General features: G+C 40.8%; 2 protein-coding genes and 1 long non-coding RNA gene across 3 annotated transcripts in view; 2 read left to right on the forward strand and 1 right to left on the reverse strand.

Moving 5' to 3' along the window:
* The window catches only part of zfpm1 (zinc finger protein, FOG family member 1), a 73483-nt gene extending 57220 nt beyond the window's left edge, over nt 1–16263 (reverse strand). The window contains exon 1 of the mRNA XM_072434501.1: nt 15850–16263. Coding sequence (XP_072290602.1) covers nt 15850–15889 — 40 coding nt within the window. The 5' untranslated portion in view covers nt 15890–16263. The remainder of the gene's footprint in view (nt 1–15849) is intronic.
* A 2044-nt stretch (nt 16264–18307) lies between these two features.
* ces3 (carboxylesterase 3) lies at nt 18308–24235 on the forward strand. Its single transcript, XM_072435351.1, has 13 exons — nt 18308–18427; nt 18700–18901; nt 18971–19109; nt 19234–19367; nt 19453–19606; nt 19672–19776; nt 19839–19940; nt 20101–20241; nt 20303–20383; nt 20520–20661; nt 22906–23055; nt 23157–23229; nt 24048–24235. Exons 1-13 carry the CDS (start codon nt 18361–18363, stop codon nt 24232–24234), a joined length of 1677 nt encoding a protein of 558 aa, XP_072291452.1. The 5' UTR covers nt 18308–18360; the 3' UTR covers nt 24235.
* A 1305-nt stretch (nt 24236–25540) lies between these two features.
* Nucleotides 25541–27720, forward strand: LOC140349475 (uncharacterized). The gene is made up of 4 exons (XR_011924536.1): nt 25541–26261; nt 26592–26739; nt 26928–27086; nt 27398–27720. It is a non-coding gene; the product is annotated as an uncharacterized lncRNA (long non-coding RNA).
* Nucleotides 27721–27885: the final 165 nt, after the last annotated feature.

The following is a 27885-nucleotide window of genomic DNA, read 5'->3' on the forward strand; positions in this document are numbered from 1 at the left end:
AAGTATAAGAACCACTGACCTAAACAATTATGGCCTCTCCATACACAATAATGTGTATACTGCATAGAAACACATTTATAAATAGCAATGAGTCAGTGTTTAGGTTTTAAAGAGGAAGTATTTTCTTTCATTCAGAATAAATAACCTATTTCCTTGAGTGTTTTTTATTTTTTATTATTCAATTTGTGGGCCATGCCATGAGGGCCTCTTCCTCAGATGTCTGGACAACAGAAGCCTGGACAACTGTTGAATTAGCTGTAAAATGAATGGCAATTCCACTTCCTGCTCTGGACGTCCCTGTGATGGGACTGACCCGACTGCGCCTGTATTTGGACATTTGCATGGGGAGCAGGTGACTCTAAGGTCAGCCTGGGCTCCTGTCCGTCAGATGTGGGGAGCGATAAACACATCTAGACAGCAGGGGGCACACCTTCCCAAAGTGGGACAGGAAACATGGAGTCAGAGGATGCCTCAGGAAGACAAAGACTTTCTGTTTCTTGTAAAGGTTAAATATAGAGATCAACTAGACTAAAATTGCTAATTTGTCCACCCAAGAAGCACAAATTAATGTCATATTGCATTGTTCTTATTAAATAAGTGTATAAAAAGATTCAGTTGTAGTCATCTGGACTCTGTTTTTGATTAAAAAACAGAGTCCAGATGACTACAACCGACTCTTTTTATACAATGGAACACTCCTGGATGAATGAGGGATTACATAGACTTATTAAATAATTGAAATAGTTTAAATGGTGATAAACAGGTCCACACTGGCTGGTCAGAAAATAATATGATATTTGCCTGAATCTCAGGTTCTTAGAAGAGATAGGGTGATCTATGTGCGAGTTATGGGATCCAGATCAGATTTAGGTGCCTGTACATAAGACTGGAGCCACGTTTTAAAGGCGCATATGCTATATATGTTCACACTAGTGATGCTACAGTAAGCGAATTAAGCCTGGCTGACGGCTGAGGAGGCAAGAAGTCTGCAGAAAAGAGGATAATCTTTTATCTTTCCTCCTCCCAAATGATTCTGAGTCTGTATCTCTGACAGCTCCACTTTTGCCTCTTTCATTATTTATTTATCTATTTCTGCTTTGTGTGAATTCAGCTAAAATACTTCTAAAGTGCTTAATGACCCTATCGCCAGCTCAGATCTGCTGCCACATGCTGCCTTCTCTGGCGCTTTTTCATTTTTTTCTTCTTTTTCGTCAAGATATTCTCCGGCCCAGCTCCCCAAAGAGCTGCAACTTTATCAAAGCCACCACGACACGGCTGATTATTGACAAATGTATTCCTTCATAGAATGACATAGATGTGAGTGTGTGGAGCACCCCCTAAATGGGCACACACACCCAGCAGGCCTGAGGAGATGGTCGAGCGTCTATCTGATTCTATTAAGAGCTTGGTACTTGGGCGAACAAAGCCCCTCGCACCCCGATACGCATTAACTGTCATTATACGCTCATGAACTTTGTCACTATCACAATGGTGGTGCTCATTCTCTCTTTCTGCATGTACCGAGTCTTCTTTTGTGCACTTAAAAATGAGATCCGACTTATTTGCCAATGTGGAAGTATTGACTTACTCAGGTTTCCGAATAATCGATGCCCAGATACTAATCAACGCTATTAACACAAACAAAATACTAATTTGGTAATGGTACAGAAAAACATATTACAATACAACTAATTCGGACCTTCGCCATTTATGTTAAAAATGGTAAAATAGCTACAATCATCTTTGCATTAGGCCTATACAATCTAGAAGTGGGTGAAAGTGACAACATGGAATATCTAGATATTTTGGGGGAGTATTTTAATAACTATATTATGCCATTGTGTTGTGTGCTAAAACATGTCTTCATCAAAAGTATTTCTAATCAGCTTTTTTAATGATTTTTATTACTATAAACAATAAACCTGATCTTCCAATTTTGCATATCTTCAGAACAACATTCACAGCATTATCTCAATTTCAATAAACCGGTATTGCCCACCTCTATACAACCACGATTAACATATGATGGTGGTACTATAGGACTACATTAGGGTTTTCTCCCCACTGTAGTATATCAAAAATCATATAAATCATCAAGTTTCGACTTTGTGTTTGAATCACCATCTTATCATGACGAGAGTATGAGAATTGCAAGAGCGTAAAGTCATTTGTGCATCATGCTTTTGCGGGTGTACAGTTATGAGGAACATGCTGAGGACAACCCAATCATTAGTTGACCAAGAACTAATGTGTTATCGGGCGTGCTGTTTGTAAAAGGCCTGCCTTATCAGCTTTATCGTAATCGGGGGACTTTGAGGCCTGATGGAGCGATGGCAGTGAGATACGAGCTGTCGATGTGTTCATGGGGCCAGAGCCACTGCAAATTTGCCAGTGAGAACTTTGACACCAACACGACACAGCCAGTCCTAAGTATGGCCTGGAGATGACCCGCAAACAGCACACGGCAAACTATAGGGTTAGGTAAAGTATATCCCCTTTTTAAATGTGGACTCTCCGGTAAAAAGTAGTTAAAAACGCCAACAATGACAGCAGTTTCAAATTGGGCAAGCTCGCCATTCTTAAACCAGCCATAAGGGGTCAGTAAAAGGATAAATCTGACACATCCTGCTGCTAAAGGCTGTGGTAGATAATGGTAAAACCTCAGAACTCCAAATCATCACAGCTCGACCCCTGGCCTGCACAACATCTCAGCCCCCCTCTGCCTCACGTCGGTCCAGATTCGGAGCACGGCGCATGGTGGCTAACGGCTAACGAGGGTGTAGTTTCTTAACATTCATCATGGCTGAACTCTGAAACTTTATCAGCTGCGGAGAGCGGCGCCACAGCCCCGGCCCCGGCTTTCTCAGCTCTCAGATAGGAGCGATAAGACTCTGATAGATTACAGCCGATTGTTTTACTCCGGGGGACACTGCTGCTGCTCATACTAATACACAGAGAGACACAGAGGAGGAGAGAGGTTAGAGGGGTGTGGACACGCACACGCAGGCCAACTACAGCTAACAGTCAGAGGGAAATCTGCAATCAATCAGTCTTTTGAAATCAAGATCCATTGCTTGATTGCAGGAAAAACTTTGTGCAACGTATACAGCAAACATTATACATATTCTCTTCTATATTTCAAGAACCAGAGAAAGATTAGGTAATGGTACTACTTAAACTTTCCAAATTAATTTCAACTACTGTTTCCACTACTAACCTAAAAACAAAAAGAAAACAAACCTTCAATATTTACACATTGTACAGTTGCGTAGTTTTCTCATGTACAGTAAAAGTAGCCTAAACAAAATTAAAAAGTTGGCCGTTTAAAAAGCTTTTGTAGGCACAAAACAAACACATGACTGCTTATTATAAAATTAGATAAGAATGCTTTAAATCTGTCAGAATTTTCAACAAACTTGTTTCAAAACTTTGCCGTTTTTCCCCCTCATCAACTTAAAGGAGAGCAGTTGGTTTCGTCGGTGGTGATGCAGCAGTATCAGTTTGTCACGGTGCAACAGTGCTCTGAACTGTAGTGTGCACGTCAGCGGTGCGATGCCCGCAGAGAGAACATAAGGGCTGATCCGAGCGCAGCCGGAGGTGTTGCTCTTTGTTGTGCGTCCACAGAGAGCAGGGAGTGGACAGCTCAAAAAAAGGAGAGAAAACAGCAGAAAAAAGCTGGCTCTGATAAAAAGGCCCGATAAGCCAGGAGTGTGTGTGTGGAGGAGTTGGTATCAGTCTTATCTATCAGTCTTTTTTCACTGGGAGCCTGTGTTGTTTTAGCCCTTATCTAACAGAACCAAAATGCCAGGAACAAAAAGACAGAGAAGAAATGGCCCTGTGTGGATTATTCATGGGGCCAGCCGATAAAATGGTGATGCTGAAATCAAGACCACGAATGAGGCCTCTCTCAGTCTTTCCCAGAATGCATTGTGTGGATAATTTTTTACAGTTAAATGATAATAGCAGAGTAAAAGGTGTTGTATAGCTCACTGTGCCCTTTCTGAAACCAATGACTTCATACAGGCTCTGGTAAAGGCAGATAAGACTGGAGACATGACCCAATGCAACCTTATAGGGCAGACACTTACAATCCATTCATTTATTTACAATTAGCGACTTCTCTGCTTTGTCTAAAGATATAAGAAGAGGTTCAGGGATTAGTTTGTACCTATATTAGGGAAACATAAAAGATTAACTGGAAATCAAACAGAGGGGGAGAGGATTTGTGTGTTTTGGGGGCTTTTTGAACGTTTCACCGTTATTATCTGGTGATTTGAGATTGTGAGATTCTTGAATGTGGGTGACGTTTTGAGCACGTCCCACTGTTCCAAGAAAACATGTCTCATGGCATAGCAATAAATGATGTAACTATAACTGAATGAGTAAGTTTGGTATAGATAAGCAGGTAGGTTAAGTATAGTCAGGTAGTTTATCCCAATCAGTGACAAGGCAATTTTGGCAATTGAAATGTTAAAGGTGGTATGGACGATTTTTCAGCAAATTTTTTATCATATTTCCTCGTGGCGTGGATAAATCATTAGTACTGCCACGTATCAATCATAAAACGCACCTACTACTCACCTGCAGCCGCGTCAGGTTCGTCCCCACGTTTCCGCGTGCCTAAGCGCATGGATCTATCATAATATAGTTCCCTCAGTCTACGGGACAAAATGAAGACGGAGAAAGACAGTTCGAGCTAAAGCAGAAGTGGACAGAAATCTACGGGAGACGAGAGATGCGATGCGCTCCGTTGCGCTAATAAACAAACGCACGTGTGTGTTGTATCAGTCCGCACGGGGGAATGTGCATGCGCACTTCAGCCTGCGTTCTCAAATCGCCAAAAAATCGTCCATACCACCTTCAAAACAGGCTCAAAATAAGTATCTGTAATGTATTATTATATTATTTGCTTTTCTTATGGATTAGATTGGATTTGATGGGGTGATTGGTCTGAGTTAAAAAGCTGTTTCATGTTCTCAGGCAGGTGACTTCTCAAAGGGGAGAGTGAAAGTGTGACCTGAGCTGGAGAGTGGTCCTTACGTTTCACACTTGACCCTCAGTTTAACCGTAGGTCACCTGCTGCCCCTCCACACCACTGTGGGCTCAGGTTACCCAGTGGATGTGCTGCTCTGATATACTGTGCACCTGTCAAAAGCTCATGCATATCGCAACAACTAAAAACATGCATTTGTTTACAATGCGGTATTTTCACTATTAGTCACCAGTTATCCTCAGGGGACCGAGCTGCAGCAGATCTGAGGCTGTGATGATTAGATACAGGCTGACCCCGGGGACCCCTAACCCTAATTGAACCCTTCGTCACCCAAATGCCAAAATAAATATAGCTTATATGTAACAGTTTATACAATATAATTTGATTTGAGGTGAATATTTGATGTACTTTTTGTATAGTCCATCAATATGTATGCACTATTTACATTCACTAGTCATCAGTGTGCAGAGCCATTTGAAGCAGGGGTTGCATGTAATAAAAAGTGCATACTGAGTGGGCTCTTATATGTGAAAAGGTTCAAATTAGAATGAAAGGTACCTAGTTGTAGTGAGCGTTGGTTTTCACGGCGCCGCCTATTGGCCTGGCTCCGCACCACAGCTCTTGTACAGCTGAGTGCATCTGCGCTCCCAGGTCTGTGTTGTGGCAGACAGTGGCCATCAGCGGTAATCTGATTTATATTCACGGAGTGGTAGATATTTGTGAGAAGTGGAAAACTATTTCACACAGACTTATCGAGAGTGTGTCAGACAGAACGCCTGTGTGGTCTAATCTACCAAGGTCAGCGAGTGTGGCCTGGACAACAACATGTTATTTTTCTGTAGCAGCAGCATCCACAGCAGTCACATACTACAAAACATTTACATGAGAGTGGAATATATCTGGGTACTTAAACAAGAACTTGTTTGCAAATATGACGTATTACGTATTTAATCAATTGGCCATGTATATTGCAATATCTAAGGCTAAGAAGAAATCTCTGAAAATGTCCTTTCAGTTTGGTGATCCCATTTATGACGCGCTGATGGCAGGGAAGTCAGCAAAAGTTTGCCTTGGGTGAAGTGTTACTCATTCATTGTTTATATGCTTGGTCTGTATCTGGGTGAAGGTTAAGGAGACACAGGAGGTCAAGGCATTAGAAGATGCTTTTGATGAAAAGAAGAGATTTGAATCTTTTCAAATTGGTACCTGTGGTGATAAAAGCAGTGGGCTGCCTCCTGACTCCAGGCCTTTCTATCCTTCATCTGAATTTACTTTTCAAATTCTTCCTAAACAGGACCAGTTTTCCGCTCCACATCGCTCTATCGTAAACTCCTCAGACACACGTCTAGTCCAGCACAATGGCCTCCCCACTTCAGGCCTGCTTTAGAGAAATGAAAAGAGGAACGTTTTTTCAGCTTTTCTGCCGCACCCCACCCTTTTCTCGATAGAGAGAAGGAGAGGAAGAAAAAAATACATAATTTATCTGTGTATTATCAAGAAAGGCAGACACTTTAATCACTCAGCTATGAAGTCAGTATTTCCATTCTTATCAGCGGCAGGAGTGGAAATGGAGAGGAGATAGCGTTGTGGGAGCCCATCGGTGGGCAGGAATGATAATGGGGGGGTGGGGGTGAGAGAGGGAGGTGGGGGGGCAGGGCTTCGGCTATTGGACCGCTGTGTCAGCTCTATCTGCAGCCATTATCAAGGCTCTTATCACACTCAGCATCAGGCTCGCTGTAATGGGGCCAGTTCAACTTTCCACATTATCATAGCGCCAAGACCTGCTTCGCCAAGGCTAGGGGTCTGGCTCAGACACACAGAGGGGTGGAGGGTGGAGGGGTGGACTGAAAGAGGGGTGATAGAGGTTTAAAATGGATGCTCGGATTCATTTGAGGAGGTGAGAGCGGCCCATGGAGGAATCTGAATCCACTTCCCAGACTGTTGTTGAAGGCTGGATCGCAGTGACATTGGGTTGCTTCTTGTTGCGTCTACACTCCACAGCCCTGTTTACCTTCTCACTTCTCACACTTCCTGTTTTACCGTAGATCATGTGAACATGTATTAGCTCAGCAAGCCATCAATAAATCATTAATGCAGCTTTGTCTCCATCCTGATAAAGACTTAGGAAGCACCTGAACGACACCAAATCAACACAAATTCAGGATTCTGCCAATGGCTCATGAATTGAACAAAGACAGTTGTACATTGTCTTTGTTCAATTCATGAGCCATTTGTGTATGTGATGGTAATTTATGGTGTAGACTCGGCTGGTTTGGTCGTGTTTAGTTCCAGGATTAGTCTCAGTTTAGTTTCAATTTTGATGCAGCGTTTGTGTAAGTGTGAACACACCCTTAATGACAGTTGTTACAGAAGTGAAGTGAGAAGCATGCCATTCTCCATTAATTAATTGATTGATTTATACTTTTATGCAAAGAAACGAAAAGTAGCAATCAACAGTGCTAATCCATGGGTGTCTATTTTTGTAAAAGCAGGACATCCAAGTAGATGTGGGCACATATAAGCACACACTGTATATGGAGCGATGATTGGCAGCTCACTTATCAGCGTCAGAGCCAGAGTTTACACAAGCACAAAGCCAGCCACAGCAGTGCATCCGAGCAACACACAAACCCCTAACAAACTCACCTTCCACAGAATCACAGCAGAACTAAATAATGCTCACTACCGGCCTCTGTTGGTCACTATGAGAACTGCATGACAACAACAGACCCAGCGTATTCAGTAGTGTTGTCCCTGCTCTGTGTGAATGAGACTGGGGCAGGAGCAAACGGTCTAGACCTGCTGCATGAAGGTGAATCTCAACTTTCTTCTTCTCTGTTCTATCACTGTTCTTCTGGACAGTCCACAGTCAAACCAGAGAATCACAAATGAAAAATATACCCGAAAGGCTCAATGGTACAATTTTAAGATCCATCTATATTAAATAATTCAATTAAATAAATAAAAAGTTGAATCGCAATGACATAAGCCTGTCAAGATAATAAGTGTGAAGACAAAATATTTCTATTTATATATTTACTTATCAGGTGCAGTTTTTCTTTGCACCTACCAGTTTTATCACAAAGCAACATCATGGCAAGAAAGAATAGACAGTTTGTGATTTTATCAAAATTACACCTTATCCAGAAGCACAGGATAGTTTACCATAATCTGGTAAAAAAAAGTTTTAACTCAAAGTTACATTGAAATAATTATTTGGCTAGTCTGATTGGAATAATAATAAGTGAATATTTGACTGATAAAATAATTGTTAGTTGCAGCCAAAATAAATTATATTTATTTATTGTAGGTAATGTGTTATTTATGATATTATTCTGATTTAGGGTTAAGCCTGTGGAATTGAGTGATCTTCAATTTTTTCATTTATTATCCTCTATTATAATATTTTCTGAAGCATGATATTGACCTCCAAAGTATGTTACTGTGACAAGCCAACAGGAATATCACATCAAGCTTTCTAGTAGTGTAGTACCCGTATCCAGGAACAAACAAAAACTATGGACGCCTGCCTGATGTCCTATAAACCAGAGTGTAGACTTTTAGATTGACTTGATTTGTCCATTGACTTGACAAGGACCAGCAGGATCAGAGGGGACATTCTGTAAAGACAAAACCGCTGTTCAGATTCCAGTGAACTTTGACCTCTACAGCAAAACTTAATTATTATGGTTCATGTGGGAATTTGACAATTGGCTTTGAGCAACTGTTGCGTGTATTGTATGCCAGTAGTGTGTTTGTGTGGCTGTTGTAAAAGCAGGTCAGGCTTGGTTGTTTGCTCAGGTTAGCTTAGCACCCCGGAACAAGGCACTCGCACAGTAGGATCAAATGGAAGTCTTATCGCTGCTCACGATAGAGCAGGGGGGGTTATAACAATATAACTTCTATAGCACACACAAGAGGGACATGTCTAGTTTAAGTGCAGCACTGACCAAAGAGCACAATACCAGGGAAGGGAACACATGCTTTGTATATATTTCCATATATCCCAAGATTATACATTTGTGTTTTTTTTTTATAGGACAAGAAAAGAACAATACATTTGCAAAAACAGAATGACATGAAGCTCTTTGATCGATAGATACATAGATAAATAGATAGATAGATATACAGCTTCAGTTTGCGCTGTAACATTTTACTGATGATACTGATACTGACGCCTACAAGTATCTGATATGAATAGGGTGACTATGAATATTATGTCCTATACACCAAGGTCAAGCCAAACATATGCTGTCCTAATTTCTCAGTGACAGCACAAAGATAAGACATTTTTAAGACATGTGTAAAAACTTCAGCAACACAGTGGTTCAAGATAAGATAGGATTAACTTTATAGATGCCTGATAAGAAATTATCTTGTTAAAACAGCTAGAAAAAAGACAGGACAAAGTGCAAAAGACAATTTTATGAACTATTCATTCTTTAGTGAACATGTTGTTTCCCCAAACGTATGAAAAAAAAAGTTCTGCCAAATATAGAGCGATCAGTTATAAATGGAGTACCGGCAGAGGTCATTGCTTTAACAGTTTATGGTAGGGCTGCAACAAGTTAATCGCAACTAATCGATAATGGAAATAATCCTCAACTAATTTAGAAAATGAATTAGCTCGTCTCTACATAGGTTCCAAAACATGCCATTAGTTGAGAAAAGTAGGTTTATGACTGAAATTGAGCCACAGTTCCATAATGACGTGGAAAATGTGTAATTCATTGAACTGTATTTAATTAAACCATAAATGTGCTCCACCAGGATCGCCAAACAGCTTCACTTCTGATTTATTTGAGTCAAATTTTGTAAAAATTCACTGTGTGACTTTTATGTTCTAAGCAACTAATCGTTTAATCGAAAGACTAATCGATTAGCAAAATGATGGTTAGTTGCAGCCCTTGCATATTGTATTAACAAAGTGGCCTAACTGCTGGTGGGCCTGAGAGCAGGTCACAGATGGCACATGAGGACACAGGGGAGATGGTTGTGTTACTCAGGTTAAACAGCCTCCATCATCATAATTACCGCCAGAGCAAACACAAAGCAATTCTCCAGACCTGCTGAATGTTTTCTCTGCTCCCTCATCGCATGGGGCAAAGGTCAAACCGCTTACAACGGCACCGTGTCGCAGAACCATAACTCACACACACTGCGGTCCCCTGGGTAAATAGCAGGAAGGGGTAATAAGTCATTTACACACGGAGCACAAACGCAGCTTCCTTTGTAAACCTGACAACTTCCCCCTGTTCTCCAACTTAACACATGCGGCGCTCGCACCACCACATGCACAAAACAATCTAGATTTATAAACACAGTCAAACCGATACTGAAGAAAGGCTCCAGCAACACACAAAAGGTACTGCTTATGGTTCACCAAAAAAAACAATAATAAGTATTATATGTATATATACTGTAACCTAGGCTTAAAGGTCACAACAAGTGTTCCCTGTGAAGGGTTTCTGGAGTAAAGCTAATGCTAGTGCTCAGTAATAAAGCCAGACTATGGTAATCACAGGGTCAATATTGATAAGACATACAAGGACGGTGAAAATGCTGATCATTTGATCAATATATTTAGGGTTTTGATTTTTATATTGTACACAAATACAATATATAATGTGATTCCAAATAAGCAGCATTTAGACATGGCCAAAAAGCAATTAGAAAGAAGGAAAAACATTCTGGATTTCAAGTATGGTATAACTATTTATAGCCAATAGTTCCCTCTTAGTGCCTATATGAGCTGATAATATAGTAGGCCCATTGCTCTAGTAAAAATGATACTGCGTTACTAATATTGTATGATATGCAGAAACTCCTGGGAACCAGCTGCATTGTGGCAGTGTGGGAGGGTCAGTTTTCCTTCAACACCTATAAAGCAGGTGTCATAATGACTCGTGACTTCACACCATCCAACTTATGACAGTAAATGTATAAAAAGACTGCAGTTTTCTGCAGCTCTTCTCACATATGATGTTCTCTGATGTGCGTTTGATATCCAATCTTTCACCATCAGTTTTTCCTAATATCTGTCAGTTGAATCTGCCCAGTACAAGTCATTCTGCTGATGTGGCTCTTTCCTACTGCTCTACTCTAATAGAAAACTAAGATTTGAAAAAGAAAAAGAAAAAAATCCAACAGATAATCATCGATGAACACTCAAATTTCCCCTACATGTCTGCAGTATCTGTTGCGGCATCTGCAATGAGTAATACGTGGTATTAATTTTAATTAAAATTTATCAATGACAATGCTTGTTAGGGAGGAGAGAGCCCAGAGTGGAGGGAGGGGCCACAGAGAGAGTGTGAGAGGAAGAAAAGAAATGCATTCACACCTATCATCTAATTATACAACAACATTAATCCCATTAGGCCTGGAACTGATTGCCAGGATGCGGCCCCACGCTGCTGTTGTTATTGCTGTGCAGCCTGGGCCCCTGCCTGCTCCGGCCTGATAACAACTCCAATCAGACCTGTGATCTGGATCTGCACCGGAGATCGGGCCCCGGGGCTTATCCCAAGTTCACATCGAGCTAAAAGCAGAACAAAGAGAGCACAGCAGCACACACAGAGCAGCACACAGGAGAGAGGCAGAGAGAAAGAGCACGCACCTCACACAAACAATGAATTCATCCCACAATAGTGTGACCATAAAACCATCACGTGACCCGGGCCTTGTCTGACACTGATAAAGAGCGCCACTGGAACAGACTGCACTGTGAACTCAGGCCAGACCACAACCATAACCTATTAGTGTAAGGAGAGCAATGTACGCCTTATGACTTTCTCCTGTTGCTCAATTCTGCTACAAATGTTTGTACTACCAAAACTGCTTCGGACCGTGGTTAAGGTTTCTATGATTTCAGAACGTACGCTATTTTTGACCATCTAAAACAAACAAATCCTTAAGTATTTGAAACAGCAACAATGAACTATTGCTTTCTATAAGTGCCTCAAAATCCCCATGTGTTGTTCAGTTTGGACAATTGTAAATGCAATAAAGTGTGTCTGGAAGCAGCAGGAGGAGGAGTGTCTGAAGAGGTCAATGGAACTTCCTTGTCTGGCCTCTGCAGGCGTCCTGGTTTGCTTCAAGTCATGGGAGGTAACTCATTATTCATGCTGACCTCTGCGCTGCATTTCTGAAGTCATAGGACCAACACATGCACGCACACACACACACACTCACTCACACTCACACACACAGGGGCCGTATCAACCCTGTGCATCTGCAGCTGCTTATCGCTCTCCCATCAGCAGGCCTCACTATCAGCCCACATCTCTGTGAGGGGTGGGGCTCCTCGGCTGCCATTAAAACACATCACATACACTCACTGCACTCTGCTATGCCTGCTGTTTATCTAAAAGCTTATTGTATTTACACAAAACAAAAACAGGCAATCGTGCACTCATTGCATAGCAGAAAAAACTATAAAATCAACAACAACTCAAATGTCATAACGTTTAAAGTACTTATTTTTGCTTAGTGACTCGTAACGTGTTTGGAAAAGGTCTCAATCAGATAATCACCTTAGAACATCTTAGAACAAATCTACTCTAGATCTGAAACGCCTCGCCCTTGTTCAACAAAGACAACGAAATCCTCGCTGTGACAAGGATCTCCTGGCTGGAGGTAAGTCAACTTAAGGCGAAACAAAACAATTTTAATGTTATCCATTGAAAAGGTAATCGAGATGCTTGTTTTTGCCCTCCCTCCGCCATAATTGTAATCATCTGTCAGTCATCAACCACTAACAACAACACGGTGTAATTAAAGTGCCCTCCGCGCGCCATCTCTCGCTCCATCTCGCCCTCCTCCCTCCCTCCTTATCAGCTTCAGCGATCGCCGCCACGTTTTATCAAGTCTCCTATCTCAACCGCCAAAATATAAGCCCGGGAAGCAGCCTCGTGGGCCGCCTGCCGCTATCGCACCATCAAGGAGAGTGCTCTTATCAGGCTGGGAGATCTCCAACTGTTGGAAGGATGACGCACAAAGACACACAGACAAATATCTATGTGCTGCACAAATAAACCCTCTGCTCTTCCAAACCAGGCCACCAAAAAGCTCTGGACGTCAGCCATTGTTGTAAGAACGGTCCTGGTACTTTGTCCACTGATGTAGTTCAACAAGTTCTTTAAGGTCAAGTTTTTTTTTTTTTTATATTTGGAATGCCGTATATTAAAATAGGTTATCAGTGGCTATGTGAGAACAACATCTCAGTATTCATTAGATTACAGTTAATGTATTATTTGGTAGTGTTTTTATGCTTTAGTGTATAATAAAAGGTAAAGATTTATAGCTGTCCAGATATTTCTACTTTGTGATGTACAAAAATCCACTGTGTAGTACATAGGGCTGCAACCAACAATTATTTTGCTCATCGATAAGTTATTTGATCATTCTTTCAATTAATCAATTAGTTGTTTGGATTGCAAAAAGCCCCTGAATCAGATTTTTAACAACATTTTAGCCAGATAAAATTAAGGTGATTAGGTATACCTAATCGTTTTTTCATCAGAAACACTAAATGTTCATGTTTTCTGTTGCTTTTTTATGTAATTCTTGCTTTGTCTGAGCCGTAAAACCTCTGTGTCCACATAACAATTATTCCAATTACTCGAAGTTCACAGTTATCTCAATGATTGATTCAGCTTCAACTTGTTTCAGCTCTTGTAGTACCTTTTTTTTTGTAGTTAATATGAAAAGTAACAGCACGCGAGTAAAAATACCCATTGTATCTTAAATATTAGCATTGTGCTGTGGGATTATAGTCCTGACGTGGTGGTACCAGACCTACATAGCCGTAAAAAACCCTTATCACTCTTTGCTCTCCTCTCTATCAAAATGTCTGCCAAATCACGAGAGAGTCACAGGGCTGGAAGTCTGGTCCGGTCTACAGCGGGTCCTGGTGTCGGAGTGGATGTGGAGCTGGACCAGGATAGCAGATAAAGCTCCATGACGGCCCCCCGAGACCCCCAGAGCCAGGTCTAGATCTGCTGCTGCCTGCACAGGAGCTGTCTGAGGGGACATCACAACTGATAGGCCTCTCTGTGGAAAGAGATAGGAACGCACTGCACTAAGACAACTATCAGTACAAACTAACTTGTGACCAGCAACTTACAGGGTCCTGTTATAAAACCTGACTGTTTTTAAGAACCATTGCTGTTTATTGTCACTAATATATCAACATTTTGATAATATTGTAAATGCCGTTTTGAAGATGTGTCAAATGTGAATGTTAAGTATTTGGCTTAGAGTAAAAAATAATACAACAAAGAGCTGATTAAAAATATTATGTTGTAAACTTGGGGATATTTCTGCACTTTTGTAATTATTTGTACAGACAACTCACATTTGTCTGATGATTAAACCTCAAGTAAAAGCATGATTTGACAGATTCTGTTGGATTAACATAATATTGTCTGACTATTATCGGATTATCCTTTTTTTCCCTTGGCTCATTTTGTCCAGTAAGAGCACTGAACTGTACTGGAAGTTGTAAACGCATTGGGCAATCAAAGCAAGTAATGATCTCTCTAAAGAGCACCAGTTTTGTCTTATCTAAAACAATCTAGAACAAGAAAATCTAAATAAAAATAACAATAATAATCTTGCCACACTGATAATACAATCTCAGTATTGATAGGGCACAATATGTGTGACATTTGTCTTTATGCAGTAGTTATATATTGAGTCATATCATTACATCTGAACTGATGGTTGCAGTGATCATACCAGAACACATCAACAATGACACAAAAGCAATTCTAACAAACTATTTACTATTCCATTCGACACTCTTAAATGTTTCACTACAGCAGAATCTACAATCCATTTCACAAGCACCTACTGTACATCACTTAAAATGGATCCAAGCTTGACTAGAGACACTATAACAATCACATGATCCAGGCCTTTGTGGCAATCAATGATAACATTATTATTATTACATTACATTATGTGTTAACTGAGGCAACATTCAGAAGAGCCACAGTCCTGAACCCGGTGCATCCCATCATTAATATGCTTCAGCTCAACTTGAACATCAGTCACCCGCGATAAACCTTTCTAAACAGGAAACAGCCGGCACAGAGTCAGCCAAACGCCCGAGCAAGAAAAGGCCTTTCATAGCGGCCTATAAGACGCATTATTGAGTTAAAGGGAGAGATGAAAAAAGATCCAATTGTGAGCGGCTATCAGCGGGAGTGATCGGCCAGGTCTTATCTGACGCCCCATCAGTGGAAAGAGAAGTGAAAAGCCACGCGGGGGAAAGAAGAAACGCCACCACGACACTGCTGCTGCTGCTGCTTCACACAAAACAAATAAAACACATCCAATTTTAATCTTTATCAGTGCCTACATCGGATCGCTGCTTATCTGTGTTCACATCGTCTTTTTTTCTGAGAACACTGACGTTTCCACAACAGAATTAAACAGGAAGCCACAGCAGCAGCTTTTGGACACAATGCCAATATGGGAACTTGTGATAAGCTTAATGATATATATATATATATTTTTTACACAATCTAATTATCAATCTATCTGGAGGAAATAGGTGTATTGGATGTAAAGTGGGGCTGGGAATGAGCGCCAAGAAGTAGGTGACAATAACAGCATAATAAAAATGAACTTTCATCCTTGTTTCAGCCTATAGATTATCAACCACCGCGCCGCTCGCGCTCAGAGACACATTCATACATCACGTCGAGCTGACACTAGTTTGAACTCGTGAACTAGTTTAAATAATAAGACGGTGACAGCGTGGACTCTCGAGGCGCGCGGTTCTCCCGGAGCGCGCACGCGGGGGGAAAACGCACCAACCAAACTGATCAAACTTGTTGGATTCTTACGCTTTATCTGCCGGGGTTTGCTCTGCTTCCTGCGGGACATGGCAGCGTGTGGTTCTTCTCTCCCAAAGCCCGCTGTGGACGGAGGGGACAGCGGGACAGCGGACAGTCTTTCGTCTCCTTCTTCTCCTTCTTCTTCTTCTTCTTCTTTCGCCGTTCAGTGACGCGTCGCGGCGCTCCGTCCACCGAGCAGCGCAAGCCGCATGACCCGCAGCTGCACGCCGGGAATGTCTGCCTCCAGCCGGGCTCCGTGCGTGAAGCCTTCGCCCGGGGTCCCGCTTCACACTTCCGAGTCCCACTCACTTTGTTATGGTGGCTTCTCTTGGAAAAGGCGTTCCTCCGGACACTGCTGCGAACGACACTCTTTCGCTTGACTCGTTCGTTTTCGCCTCTGACAAACGCGAGCACGATTAGTCGTCGTCTTGGACTGACAGTGTCGCCATAAGCAGTACCGAGTGTCCGCGGGCTCCTCCGGGTCCTTGCGGCGTTTTCTGTCAAGTTCCTGCCGTGGCCGTTCCGCCCCCTTGTCCGCCTGCTCCGCGTTTGAACCGGGGGCACAGTCTCGGTGGAGTTCGGGCGCTACACTGGTCCCCGTTTACTACACGGCAGCACGCGCGCCTCCGCCACGCCCCTTACGTATGACTCAAGGCAGCGCACGCGCCTCCCATTGGTCCGCGCGCAGTGAACCTTCAAACGAGGCGCCCCGTGGTTATAAAGGAAAAAATAAACACCCAAGATGGCCTATTACCTACTCACCATGTCAGCCATGTGGGCCTAAATCCTTCAATCATTTTTATAGCCCGGTCATGAATTGTTAATTGGTCTTATTTATTCAGATTTATTTAATTCAGGCTATTGGTCTTGACTTAAATTTACCAACCATACTGAATATTAGGCTATAAGCTACGTGCTTGCACCAAAAAATGCCTAGAAAATTCCTAGTTTGGAGATTTTTCATTCATGTTTCTTTTTCTGGGTGTAGCCTACAGATGGTTATAGATGCTGTGGTTGGTTTTTAAACTGAACATACTCTCAAAACTAAGACAAACGCAGCAGTTACTCACACCATGGATATATCAGGCTCTCACGCGCAAACTCTCTCCAAGCGGGGAAAATCAGCTAAATTGCGCCATCTAGCGATGATAATATATTACACAATGAGTTATCAATTATTTGAGCGCCAGACAAAAATAATGATCTTGGTACCGTCTTAGTTCACTATGCCTCTTTACTAGGGCTGGTGATGCTTGATTTATGTAAAGCTATGATATATATTTACTGCATATACAATCCTAGGAAACCAACTAAAACTTACAAAAACATGCAGGTCATAATCACTTTAAAACTGTTATCTCCATGGGGATTAGAGGCTTACAATAAGGATGCATGTTTTGTAAGGTAATTGGTTTCATGGTATAGTATATTTGGTGAGTGTTTATCATACATTTACATTAATCACATGGCATTTTGTGAAGAAAAAATGAAAATAAAAATTAGGAGATATTACTGGAATCCCTACATATAGAGTATGTCACAATATTAACATTAATTTCATATATTCTAAAAGACAAGCAGATACCACAACTTATCTTTTATGACTCGCCAAATCACTGCTCACTTCAGTTCATCTGTCCTTTGACAATAAGAATAGCTGTCTATTTTACACACACAGAAAGGGTATTTTTGTAGTTATAATTGTTTGCCACTTACTTGAGGCAAATATTGAACACAGAGAGAGACCTAAAAGCTCACTGAGATGGAAGTTTTTACTGATTAGTGAAAAGTAAATATGGTTGGTGAAGCTGACCTGTGTGGGAGGAGTGTGTCACCTCTGTGCTCTGTCTTGTTATTTTTGACATTATCTTCTAATTTGCTGTAAAAATGCAAATGATAAATTACATAATTATTCATCCTATTGTTGAATGTAAATATTTTTTTCTTTACAATTACATTTTTAATTAAAATATACATACATGTTCTTCAGAAGAACCCAGGGGAGTGTTAGAATATGCCATCATGCTAAACATTTATTCTTATCAATCGTATTTGCTGTCAATAAAGTATTTATTATCATTATTCTGCTACGTAATTGATTGACACAATAAATAAATAAATAAATACAGACATACATACATACATACATAAATATATACATACATACATACATACATACATACATACATACATACATACATACATACATACATACATACATACATACATACATACATACATACATGGGGTTAGGGTTATATATGACCATTTGTAAACTAATATCAATCCAAAGAAGATAAATACTTCTAGGGTTGATACCAGTGGTGTTCAGTTTTGTAAGAGAAGGGTCAGAGTTCACCTGACAGTGAGAAGTAAAATCAATAGGCCATATTTACATAGGGACATCACATAGCAGTGTGAGGAGTATGAAGAGTTGAAAGTACATGGCAGTGGTGTTGGAGGGATCATTCCCTGAAAGCATAGTACTATAGTTTATACTGTTCAGTATTCAGATAGAAGATGATGAGAGCCACACTGCTCTTGGTCTGTCTGCTCTCTGTGTGGAGACAAGCTCAAGGAGGTCCAGGTAAGACAAAAACGCTGAATTACTATGAACCGAAGGAGCATGTTGAGATATGAAGGAATGCCTTTTCAAAGTGGCTTCAGCACAGAACTTAAATAATTATTTACTGATAATTGTGGTAGTTATTTTCATGTACCCATGTGCTGGTTTGTATAAGCTTGGACTGAGAAAGTGCTCTTTGATGTGTGTGTAAATGACCATAATAATAATAATCATCATCATCATCTTCATCAAACTTTTATGCGTTTAATTGATAACAACCATGTTATATGCAGCTGGGAGCACTGGCCCTGTGCTGTCTCTGAAGAATGGACGTATTCGAGGAGAATTAGTGACCGTGAGAGGCTCAGACAGGAGAGTGAAGCAGTACCTGGGGATCCCTTTTGCTCAGCCACCAGTAGGACCTCTGCGCCTGGCCGCCCCGCAGGAGGCACAGCCCTGGGACGGAGAGAGGGACTGCACCACACAGCCTCCAATGTACAACTTTGTTTTCAAAACCTGCAATAGTTCCTGTTATGGCATTTATCCTTCTGTCTCTGTTGTCAGGTGCATACAGGACCCAGAGATAGTGGTCAATTTTTCAAAGACCATGTGCATGCACTTCAACCCCCCAGACATCTCTGAGGACTGCCTGTATCTCAATGTATACTCCCCAGAAAGCACAGCCCAAGGGGACAAGCTGCCAGTGCGTCTATATGATGCTCATGCATTCTCTTTGTTTCTTGACAAAATTAAGTTCTGATAAATGCTGGATAACCTGGCAGTGTGGGGCTATCCATGACTCCAATCTAATTCTTTGTGTCTTTGAGGTACTGTTATGGATCCATGGAGGGGGTCTCTCTGTGGGGGCGGCATCCCAGTATGATGGCTCCTCATTGGCTGCTTATGAAAACATGGTGATAGTCATTATCCAATATCGCCTTGGGATTCTGGGATTCCTCAGGTAGGAGATTTATTGTGTGTTATACAGTTGCAAATGAATGTCAAGACTTATAATGTAAGCTTCAAAAATTGTCGACATCATAAAGCACTGGAGATGAGCATGCCCAGGGGAACTGGGGCTTCTTGGACCAGCTTCTCGGGCTGCACTGGGTGCAGGACAACATTGAGGTGTTTGGTGGAGACCCTCAGAGTGTGACAATTGCTGGGGAGTCCGCAGGAGGCATTAGTGCGTCTATACTGGTAAACCACACACACCAGTATGCAGTACGCAGTTATCACACTGATTATGTGTTTGTGTCACACAGACTCTATCGCCACTAGCCAAAGGCCTGTTTCAGAAAGCCATTTTCCAAAGTGGTGTGGCAACACTGGGCACCTACACCACACACAATCCTTTGGCTCAAACTAAGGTACTGAATATGTGCATATTTTTTTCCAATAACTTACAAGACATTAAAATGATCTGTTCCAGATGATTGCTAACCTAACGGGATGTGCCCGCAGTACCACTGAGGAGATGGTGCATTGTATCAGAGCAATGTCCAAAGAGCAGTTAGTGAATGCAACAAAACAGGTGTGTTGTGTGGCATTGCACATATTTTTACATAGCACTGTACCAACCATTAAAATAAGGTTTTGGACAGTGCTGTGCAGTAGGTGCGCTGCAGTACTCTGCTTCAGCCACACGATGACACTATATTGCCACACTGCCTCACTATGACGTATGTGTACAGATCCAGTTATACCTGGGGGCTGTAGTAGATGGTGTGTTTCTCACCAACTCTGCAGAGGAGCTCCTGAAGAACCAGGAGGTGATGAAAATCCCTGTGATGTTGGGCATCACTAATCATGAGTTTGGATGGATACTGCCTCAGGTAAAAATGCACCATGAATAAAAATCTGATTATTGATAACGATATATGTAATTTCTTGAAGGCATTTGTTCCTCCTGGCTGGGAGCAGGGCATGAACAGGGAGGCCATGATGGCTGTTATGAATATGTTCAATCCTAATGGGGTGAGCGTCCTCTATGAGAAGTGTATCTTTATGTTTTTCTTGAGAATATGATGCTGAATTTATTTAACTTGTATGTGCTGGCAATAAACACTGACCCAAATAGTATGACCAAGAAGCTCTCTAACACGTGTTGTAGGCATCTTCTGCCAACAGCCTGATTGCAGACGAGTACCTTCGAGGCGCCCAGAGTCCTGAGGCTGTGAGGGACAGATTCACTGAGGTCATTGGTGACCTGCTCATGACTCTGCCTGTGGTGGGAGTGGCTGGATACCTCTCAGGTAAGGACCTGTAGTGCACCCATCATGTGTGTAGACCAGTAGTTCTTGTTTTATTTGTTGTTTTAACAACAATTGTTTTAACATTTATCATATACAATCTTAAACATATATGGATATACATACAGTACACCTTTATTGTGCTGCCATTGTAAAGAGTGATGGGCTCCTTGGGATATTTTCTTTCCCATAATGTTTCTGTACATTTTTATTTGGCTTTGCGAGCGCTTTGGTGTGAGTTGAAAATAAGTAAGTGAGAAAAAAGTCCAAAGGCCCATGCAAATTCCCAACTCAATACATTTATTTTACCAACAGCTGCCTTGCAGTGCTTGTGTATTAAGAATATTCATTTTGTCTTAGCTTAAATAGTTTGGTTCTTTCTTTTGTATCAGACTAGTGGTAAGAGATTATCTTGATATGTTTTGGCGTCACACAATGGTCTGTGTTCTATGTTTTTAAAATATATTTTCAAAAAGGTTATTTAAAAAAGACCCTAACACCATGAACTTGTTGTTTCTTCATTTATTTATCTAAATTCAGGAAAAATATATGTATTTCCCTTAGTTATTTTTTTTAAATTACAAATATTGGCAGAAATAGTTGCAAACTAAAAGAATTTCCCTAATGTCAGTGCATTACCATTAAACCCCAACCAGAGGATCCCCGTGTCTTTCTGCCGGCTGCTGCTGCTCTGACTGTGGTCACAAAGTCAATGAGCAGTATTGGTCCTCTGGCCTCATCGTGACAGGACTGGCAGCGGCGCTGAATGAAATTGAGGAGTGCGCTGTGACTACACACAAATGAGGGCATTCTCATGTCTTTGTGCCGGCTGCTGAGTGCGCAGACTAACTGTGATCTCAATCTTGCCCAAATGAATGACATAGACAGAGGCACTTTTGTTGGACTGCAGTGTGCTCCCAGCCCGGAATTAGCTTCACAGCAGATTTTGTTGTTGTTTAAGATCGAAATAATATTTTCACAGCACTGTTAGTAGTTTTATTTTTTTTCTTGGAGCAGAGCCTCAAAGGGATAGGAGGCCGAGACTTTGTCGAAGTTTGTGTCTACAGCAACATCCAGGGTCGTTCACGCAGACCTGGCTAGAGCTATCAAAAAAAAATAAACCTGTGGTCTACATGCCCACCACACTTGGCTGTAGCAAAAAGTATACAGTGTGCGGTGGTGTGCCTGTCAATTGGCTGTCCATCATGTGTAGGACAAAGTACACACACTATGAATGTGAAGGGGGCATGCACACACGCAAAAGTTTTGGCCATTCTACATTTAGACAAACTCTTCTCTTTCATTCTCTGCCTGACCAGGGAAGGAGAAACATTTCCCCTGCCATGTGCTGATGTATTTACACCTTTACACCTTTTTTCCAACTTGTTTTTCATTCACTTTTGTTTTTTTTGTTTTAAAACAAACAAAGAACAGTTCCAAGATTTTGTCAGGGTTCCATCTACCTATCATGTGTTTTCACTCTCCTTCTCAATGTGTTCTTGTTAGTATTTCCCTTCTTTGGGCTAGAACAGAGCAGTACATTTGTTACCATCACTCAATTCAATGTTCACATGGATTACATGTCATTCCATATGTCATTCAACTTAATTATGTGTATGCAACTATAATTTAGTCATTTTATTTTATATATATACATATATTTTGTATGGATTTGGATTTGGAAATACAAAATATATTTATACATATCTACTAAGCAATATGGTTCGGCCCATCATGGTAAAATGGGTCATATTGCTCGGTAAGCTGCGTGTGTCTCCAGCAAATTGAGATGTTGTCACATTATCACATTATATTTAAAACCTTATAGACTTGGTCTAGTCCTGTTCAATATGTGGTTTATACATGAAGTGATAACAGACCAAATAAACCAACTCTAGGTTAAGTCTTGGTTCAGGACCTGGTTTGGTTTAGATCTGCTTTTATGAACTGCTCTAATTAAATCTGGTTATTGATCATCACTGTGATTGTCTTTGCTTAGTCCTGTTTTTATGTGACAGAGCAATGTTTATTTATTCATTTCAGTGAAATAGTACATTTCTGTTGGAACAGTACCACTGTGAGTTGTTTGTGGATATTGGATGTAAATACTAAAATATTGGTGTAGCCCAAAGACAACAGTCCTCTAAAAAATCTGGCCCCTGGAGAATATAATCGAATAGCCCTGGTGTAGACCAATCTTGTTATTTTTTGTCTGTCATGTGACCTGCCATGTGTCGGCTCCTTCAGATGCTGCAGTTCCAGCATATCTGTATGAGTTTGCATATCGTGCCCAGCTCTTCAAGGACACCAGACCAAGCTTTGTGAAGGCGGATCATGCAGATGATGTGGGCTTTGTCTTTGGGGCATGTTTCTGGAATGGGGACATAAAAGTTATTGGTAAATGTTTCATCCCTAAAATACTGTTATTGACAGTTGTGTTTGACTACTGAAAGTAATGCTAATTTTTTTTTTTTTTTTTTTTTTTTTTTAAATTACAGGTAATTTTACTAAAGATGAGGAGAATCTTTGCAGAAATATGATGTCCTATTGGGCCAATTTTGCACGAACTGGGTAAGTTAAACAAAGCTCAAGATATCTATTGCAAAGCTAACCTCTATTTTTGACAGTGTTGTGTTGTTAACTATCCTATCTAATTCCTGGCACTTGGTTCAGATGAAAATAGGTTGCTGTCTGTCTATAGATCCCTTTAAGCAGCATGACTTGTTGTCTCAGAAGTACTGAAGACATGGTACAATTTATCACCACCATTGAGTAATTCCAAGTTATTCACATTTTTCTTGTAATTCATGCCTCTTTTGTTTGATCATCTGCCCGTCACTATTTTGAACAAAAACATGTTTTTTTTTAAAAAAGTTGGTTGGTTGAACAAAATTCCAAAAATGCAGGTTCACAAATAATCAAATCAAATCAATTTATTTTTGTAAGGCCCAAAATCACAACAACAGTTGCCTCTGAGGGCCACAGGGAGAAATTAATCAACAGTGTCTGTGGTGGCGATGAAGTCAGACAATGTCTGTGGTGGCGAGGGACGATGTCCCAGGGTCCTCTGTCCTTAGACTCTCCTAATAATAATTAAGCAATCATGAAAAGTTGAGGTCCTTCAACCTCAAAATATACCTCAGCCTAATGAAGCTATGAATGAAGCTTTGAACTACTTTTACCACTATTACCTTTGAGATCAAGTATTTGAGTAAATATAGGTCTACATGTTTTAGTCCATATTAAATGTACAAAAATATGACACAAATGCATTAAGTAGTGGAATTAATAACTTGATAATTATCTGCACTTAAGTTGAGGATTTTTGGATCACAATCACTAATAATGGGATGAGTAAAAGCCGTCATCTTATGGATTTGTCCTTATAGGTCTCCAAACGGACCGGGTCTGCCCAGCTGGCCTCTGTACGAGCGCCAGCAGCAGGCCTACATGGAGCTGGGCCCCACACTGACAGTCAAACACAAACTGAGGAACCATCGAGTGCATTTCATCACCACAATACTCCCTCAGAAACTACAGGAGCTTGCAGCTGCTCCAAAGAAAACCATTGATTGATATTTACATGTTGTAGTATTTCTACTAGTCCAAGTACTGCAATGTTATTCATGGCCTCCAACTTATGCAGGAGGGCGACATTCAAAGTGAATGTTGTTTTAAGAATGCTCAAGATTTGAAACATCCCACACAGCATGTGAGTGTGGATATGTTTAATGTGTATGTTTTAATACTTATTTGGGTCAATAGCCTTATTAAGGCAATTAACACATTTATAATCAAATCTAAATTAATGAATTAAAAAAAAAAGTCAAGTATGTTTTTCTCTTCTCCCTGGTCATGGATCTTTCATCTGCGAAGACCCCGGATGGAACTGGATTAGGGTTGAATGGGCTTGTGTTTTAACTGCTGGCCTGCTGTATTTTGGCGCCAATGTTCAGCCAATCAGCACACATCCTAATGCAAGACAGGAGGACTGTCATATGTCCCAAGAAGTGATATGACATGAAATGAAAATGCAAGCAATATTGACGATTGACAATATTGACATTTTACACAGTAATGTTCATCATGTGGACAATAAGATGATTGTTTAGTTTTAGCTTTCATCTTGGGAGAAAAAATGGCTCTTGAGAGTTCAGTGTAATCCAGTTTCAAATTGAGAGCTTTTCATTTAAAGAAAAGTGTATTCCAACTTTCAGCACATCTGCTTGTGGCAGAGACATCGTAAAACCAGGAGGACAGAGCACCAGAAGAGGCTGAGATTCAAAGGGGAGCTGTCTATAAAATAATGCACTTTCTTCTCATTGAATATTTTCATATTTGTTAAAGATTAAACCATAAAACTATACATTTACTATTTCAAACGTTAGGTCACGACTCTTCTCAAAATGTGTGCCAGCTGGTGTTTTAAAAGCTCTGAGACGAAAACAATTTTCCTCAAGGACATCCCGAAACATGGGTAACCGTCAATTTAAGCTATAATAACACAATTAAATACGAACTTTTTGGTGATTTACCAAAAAGTGGCTCAATTCGCCTGACTTCCCCCTATAGGCCATAGGCTGTAGCCTGTATCGTTCAAGTTCGCTACACCTGTCACAAGACTAAAAATGACTTCAAATATAAAATTATCATTGTACCATTAGCTCATGACCAAAAGTTCTCCACTCGGATCGCGCCAGTTTTTTTACGGCGATAACTCAAATGCGGAACTATATTCTCAGCCTGATAGCGCAATATCCCTACGCCTGAATCATTCCGCCTCTGAATCAGCCAATCAGGGGAGAGATTACTACAACAACATCAAACATGGCTGCTCCCGCGGAGCGGCATGTTGTCACTCAAGCCGATAGAAAGTGCTATGAAAATATGGATTACACGTGCATCACACACATTTCATCGGTAGAAAAAGAACAAACACAGCCACAGACTGTTGTCCGCTGGAGGAAGCTGGTGACTTGTGCTCGGAAGTGAATAGAAATCGATGGAATAGACCGCGCGTTAGCGGCAGCTGTTTGTGTACACGATGACGACTTCGCCAAACAAAACTATCCTACGTCTTCTGTGGCTTCTTCGGACGGAAATCTTTCTTATTTTCTGGAAAGTAACAAGCCAGGCTTTCACCCTACATGCTATAGACGTTTCACCCTACATACTATAGACGTTTCACCCTACATGCTATAGACGTTTCACCCTACATGCTATAGACGTTTCACCCTACATGCTATAGACGTTTCACCCTACATGCTATAGACGTTTCACCCTACATGCTATAGACGTTTCACCCTACATGCTATAGACGTTTCATTGACAAGAAACGAATTACTAGTGCTGAAAAGCTTGCGGCAATACAGTCGATCTGTGGGCAGCATGGAGAGGGTGAGGATGACGCTGAATCTACCACATCAACTCTGCCACCTTCTCCCAAACGACTGAGATCTACCACAGATGTAAAGACAAAATCATCTAAAAAGTCAAGCGTACTTCCTGCAGTTTGCATCATTTGCAGAAGGTTGATCGCTGTATCAAAGAGGCTCACAAGACAAAGAAAGATAAATTGGTCGAAGCTGAAACTTTAACTGCTGGTGAGTAGATTATATATTGATTCTTGCATGTGTGTTTTCTCTTGCTCGTGGTAAATAGGACTAATCACAGTGAAATAAGTTGGCCAAAATATACATAGATAAGATAAGATAAGATATTCCTTTATTGTCCCACATTGGGAAATTTCATTGATGCAACGCGGGTAGATCCAGATGTAGATACAGAAGAAAAGAACAGATCACTATAGGAATATGTGCCTAGTTTATTACATGTAGGTGTAATGTATGTAAGACTGTATGATGAGAACTTTTGCGATTGTTTACTGATTGTGCTCACCCTTGATTGAAATTCTTTTACTTCTCCTTTACTAGGAAGTTTGGTCAAAGCAGCTGAATCAAGAGCAGATGAATCCATCCTGATGTGTACCAGAGGTAAAGATTGTGTTGCCATTGAAGGCACCTCTATCACAAGAGGTGTTACAAAGAATAGCTTTCTGACAAAGAAGACAAGTGATGAAAGGTAACATTTTGGTAATCAAATAAAATATATATATATATTTCCATATATTTAGATAAATTCATCATTTCATTGAAAATTATTGTAATGACTACACGATAATTTTAAAGACGTTTGAATCAAAGCAAATTTCTGTTTGTAGTGAGCTAGTATATTTCTGACCAATCACTGCATTTCCTTGCTTTATACAGGTGACCTAAAGTCTGGGAGTACGGCGATGCATATACAGCATTCTGTGACACTGTCATCCGGACACAACTGATTGAAAACCAGGAAATCCTCAGAATGAAGATGCTCTTGTCCCTGTTCCAGAAATTCATCAAAAAACACCCAGGTCATGGAAGTTACCGGTAATTAAATTATTCTTATTGTTTATGAAAGAAAACAATAGAAGATCAGATAAACATCACAGCTATGTTTATTCATGAAATTTCATTCAAGATCAAACCAATCCTGTTAGCTACAGGAGTCTACATATTTCCATTCATTTTATTTATTTATACAGGGAAAACCCAATGAGAAAAGTGGTTACCCTGTTAAAACACAACACAAAATAAACAGCAAACATAGGATACTAAAACACAAATAAAATAATTCTAAAACACAAATAAAATAGTAATCTATCAATACTGAATTTCTATTCCTTCTCTAATTTTTACAGATCCGATCTTCTGAAGAAGAGATTACAGCGAGACTTCCCACAGCTGAATTTCCACAAACCACCAAGAAGAAACCTGAGTGAAATGGTTTCCACGGAGACTACAGGACTTCTCCACCAGGATTTTTCAACTGAAACTGATATGTCAGTTTCTGAGATGTCATGTAGTGATGGAGAAATGGTGCCAGAAAGTGGTAAAGATGCTGCACTGCGAGAGCTCTCAAGGACAGTTTACAGTGCAGGTGTATTACTGAAACAAGCGGTCAAGAGTGCCTCTAATATGGATGAAACAAGCGGTCAAGAGTGCCCCTAGTATGGATGAAACAAGCGGTCAAGAGTGCCCCTAGTATGGATGAAATAAGCGGTCAAGAGTGCCCCTAGTATGGATGAAACAAGCGGTCAAGAGTGCCCCTAGTATGGATGAAACAAGCGGTCAAGAGTGCCCCTAGTATGGATGAAATAAGCGGTCAAGAGTGCCCCTAGTATGGATG

The sequence above is a fragment of the Eucyclogobius newberryi genome, unplaced genomic scaffold (assembly GCF_026437365.1).
Source record: "Eucyclogobius newberryi isolate DKJ021-1_F unplaced genomic scaffold, fEucNew1.0.hap1 SCAF_7, whole genome shotgun sequence".
In the NCBI taxonomy this organism is placed as follows: domain Eukaryota; kingdom Metazoa; phylum Chordata; class Actinopteri; order Gobiiformes; family Gobiidae; genus Eucyclogobius; species Eucyclogobius newberryi.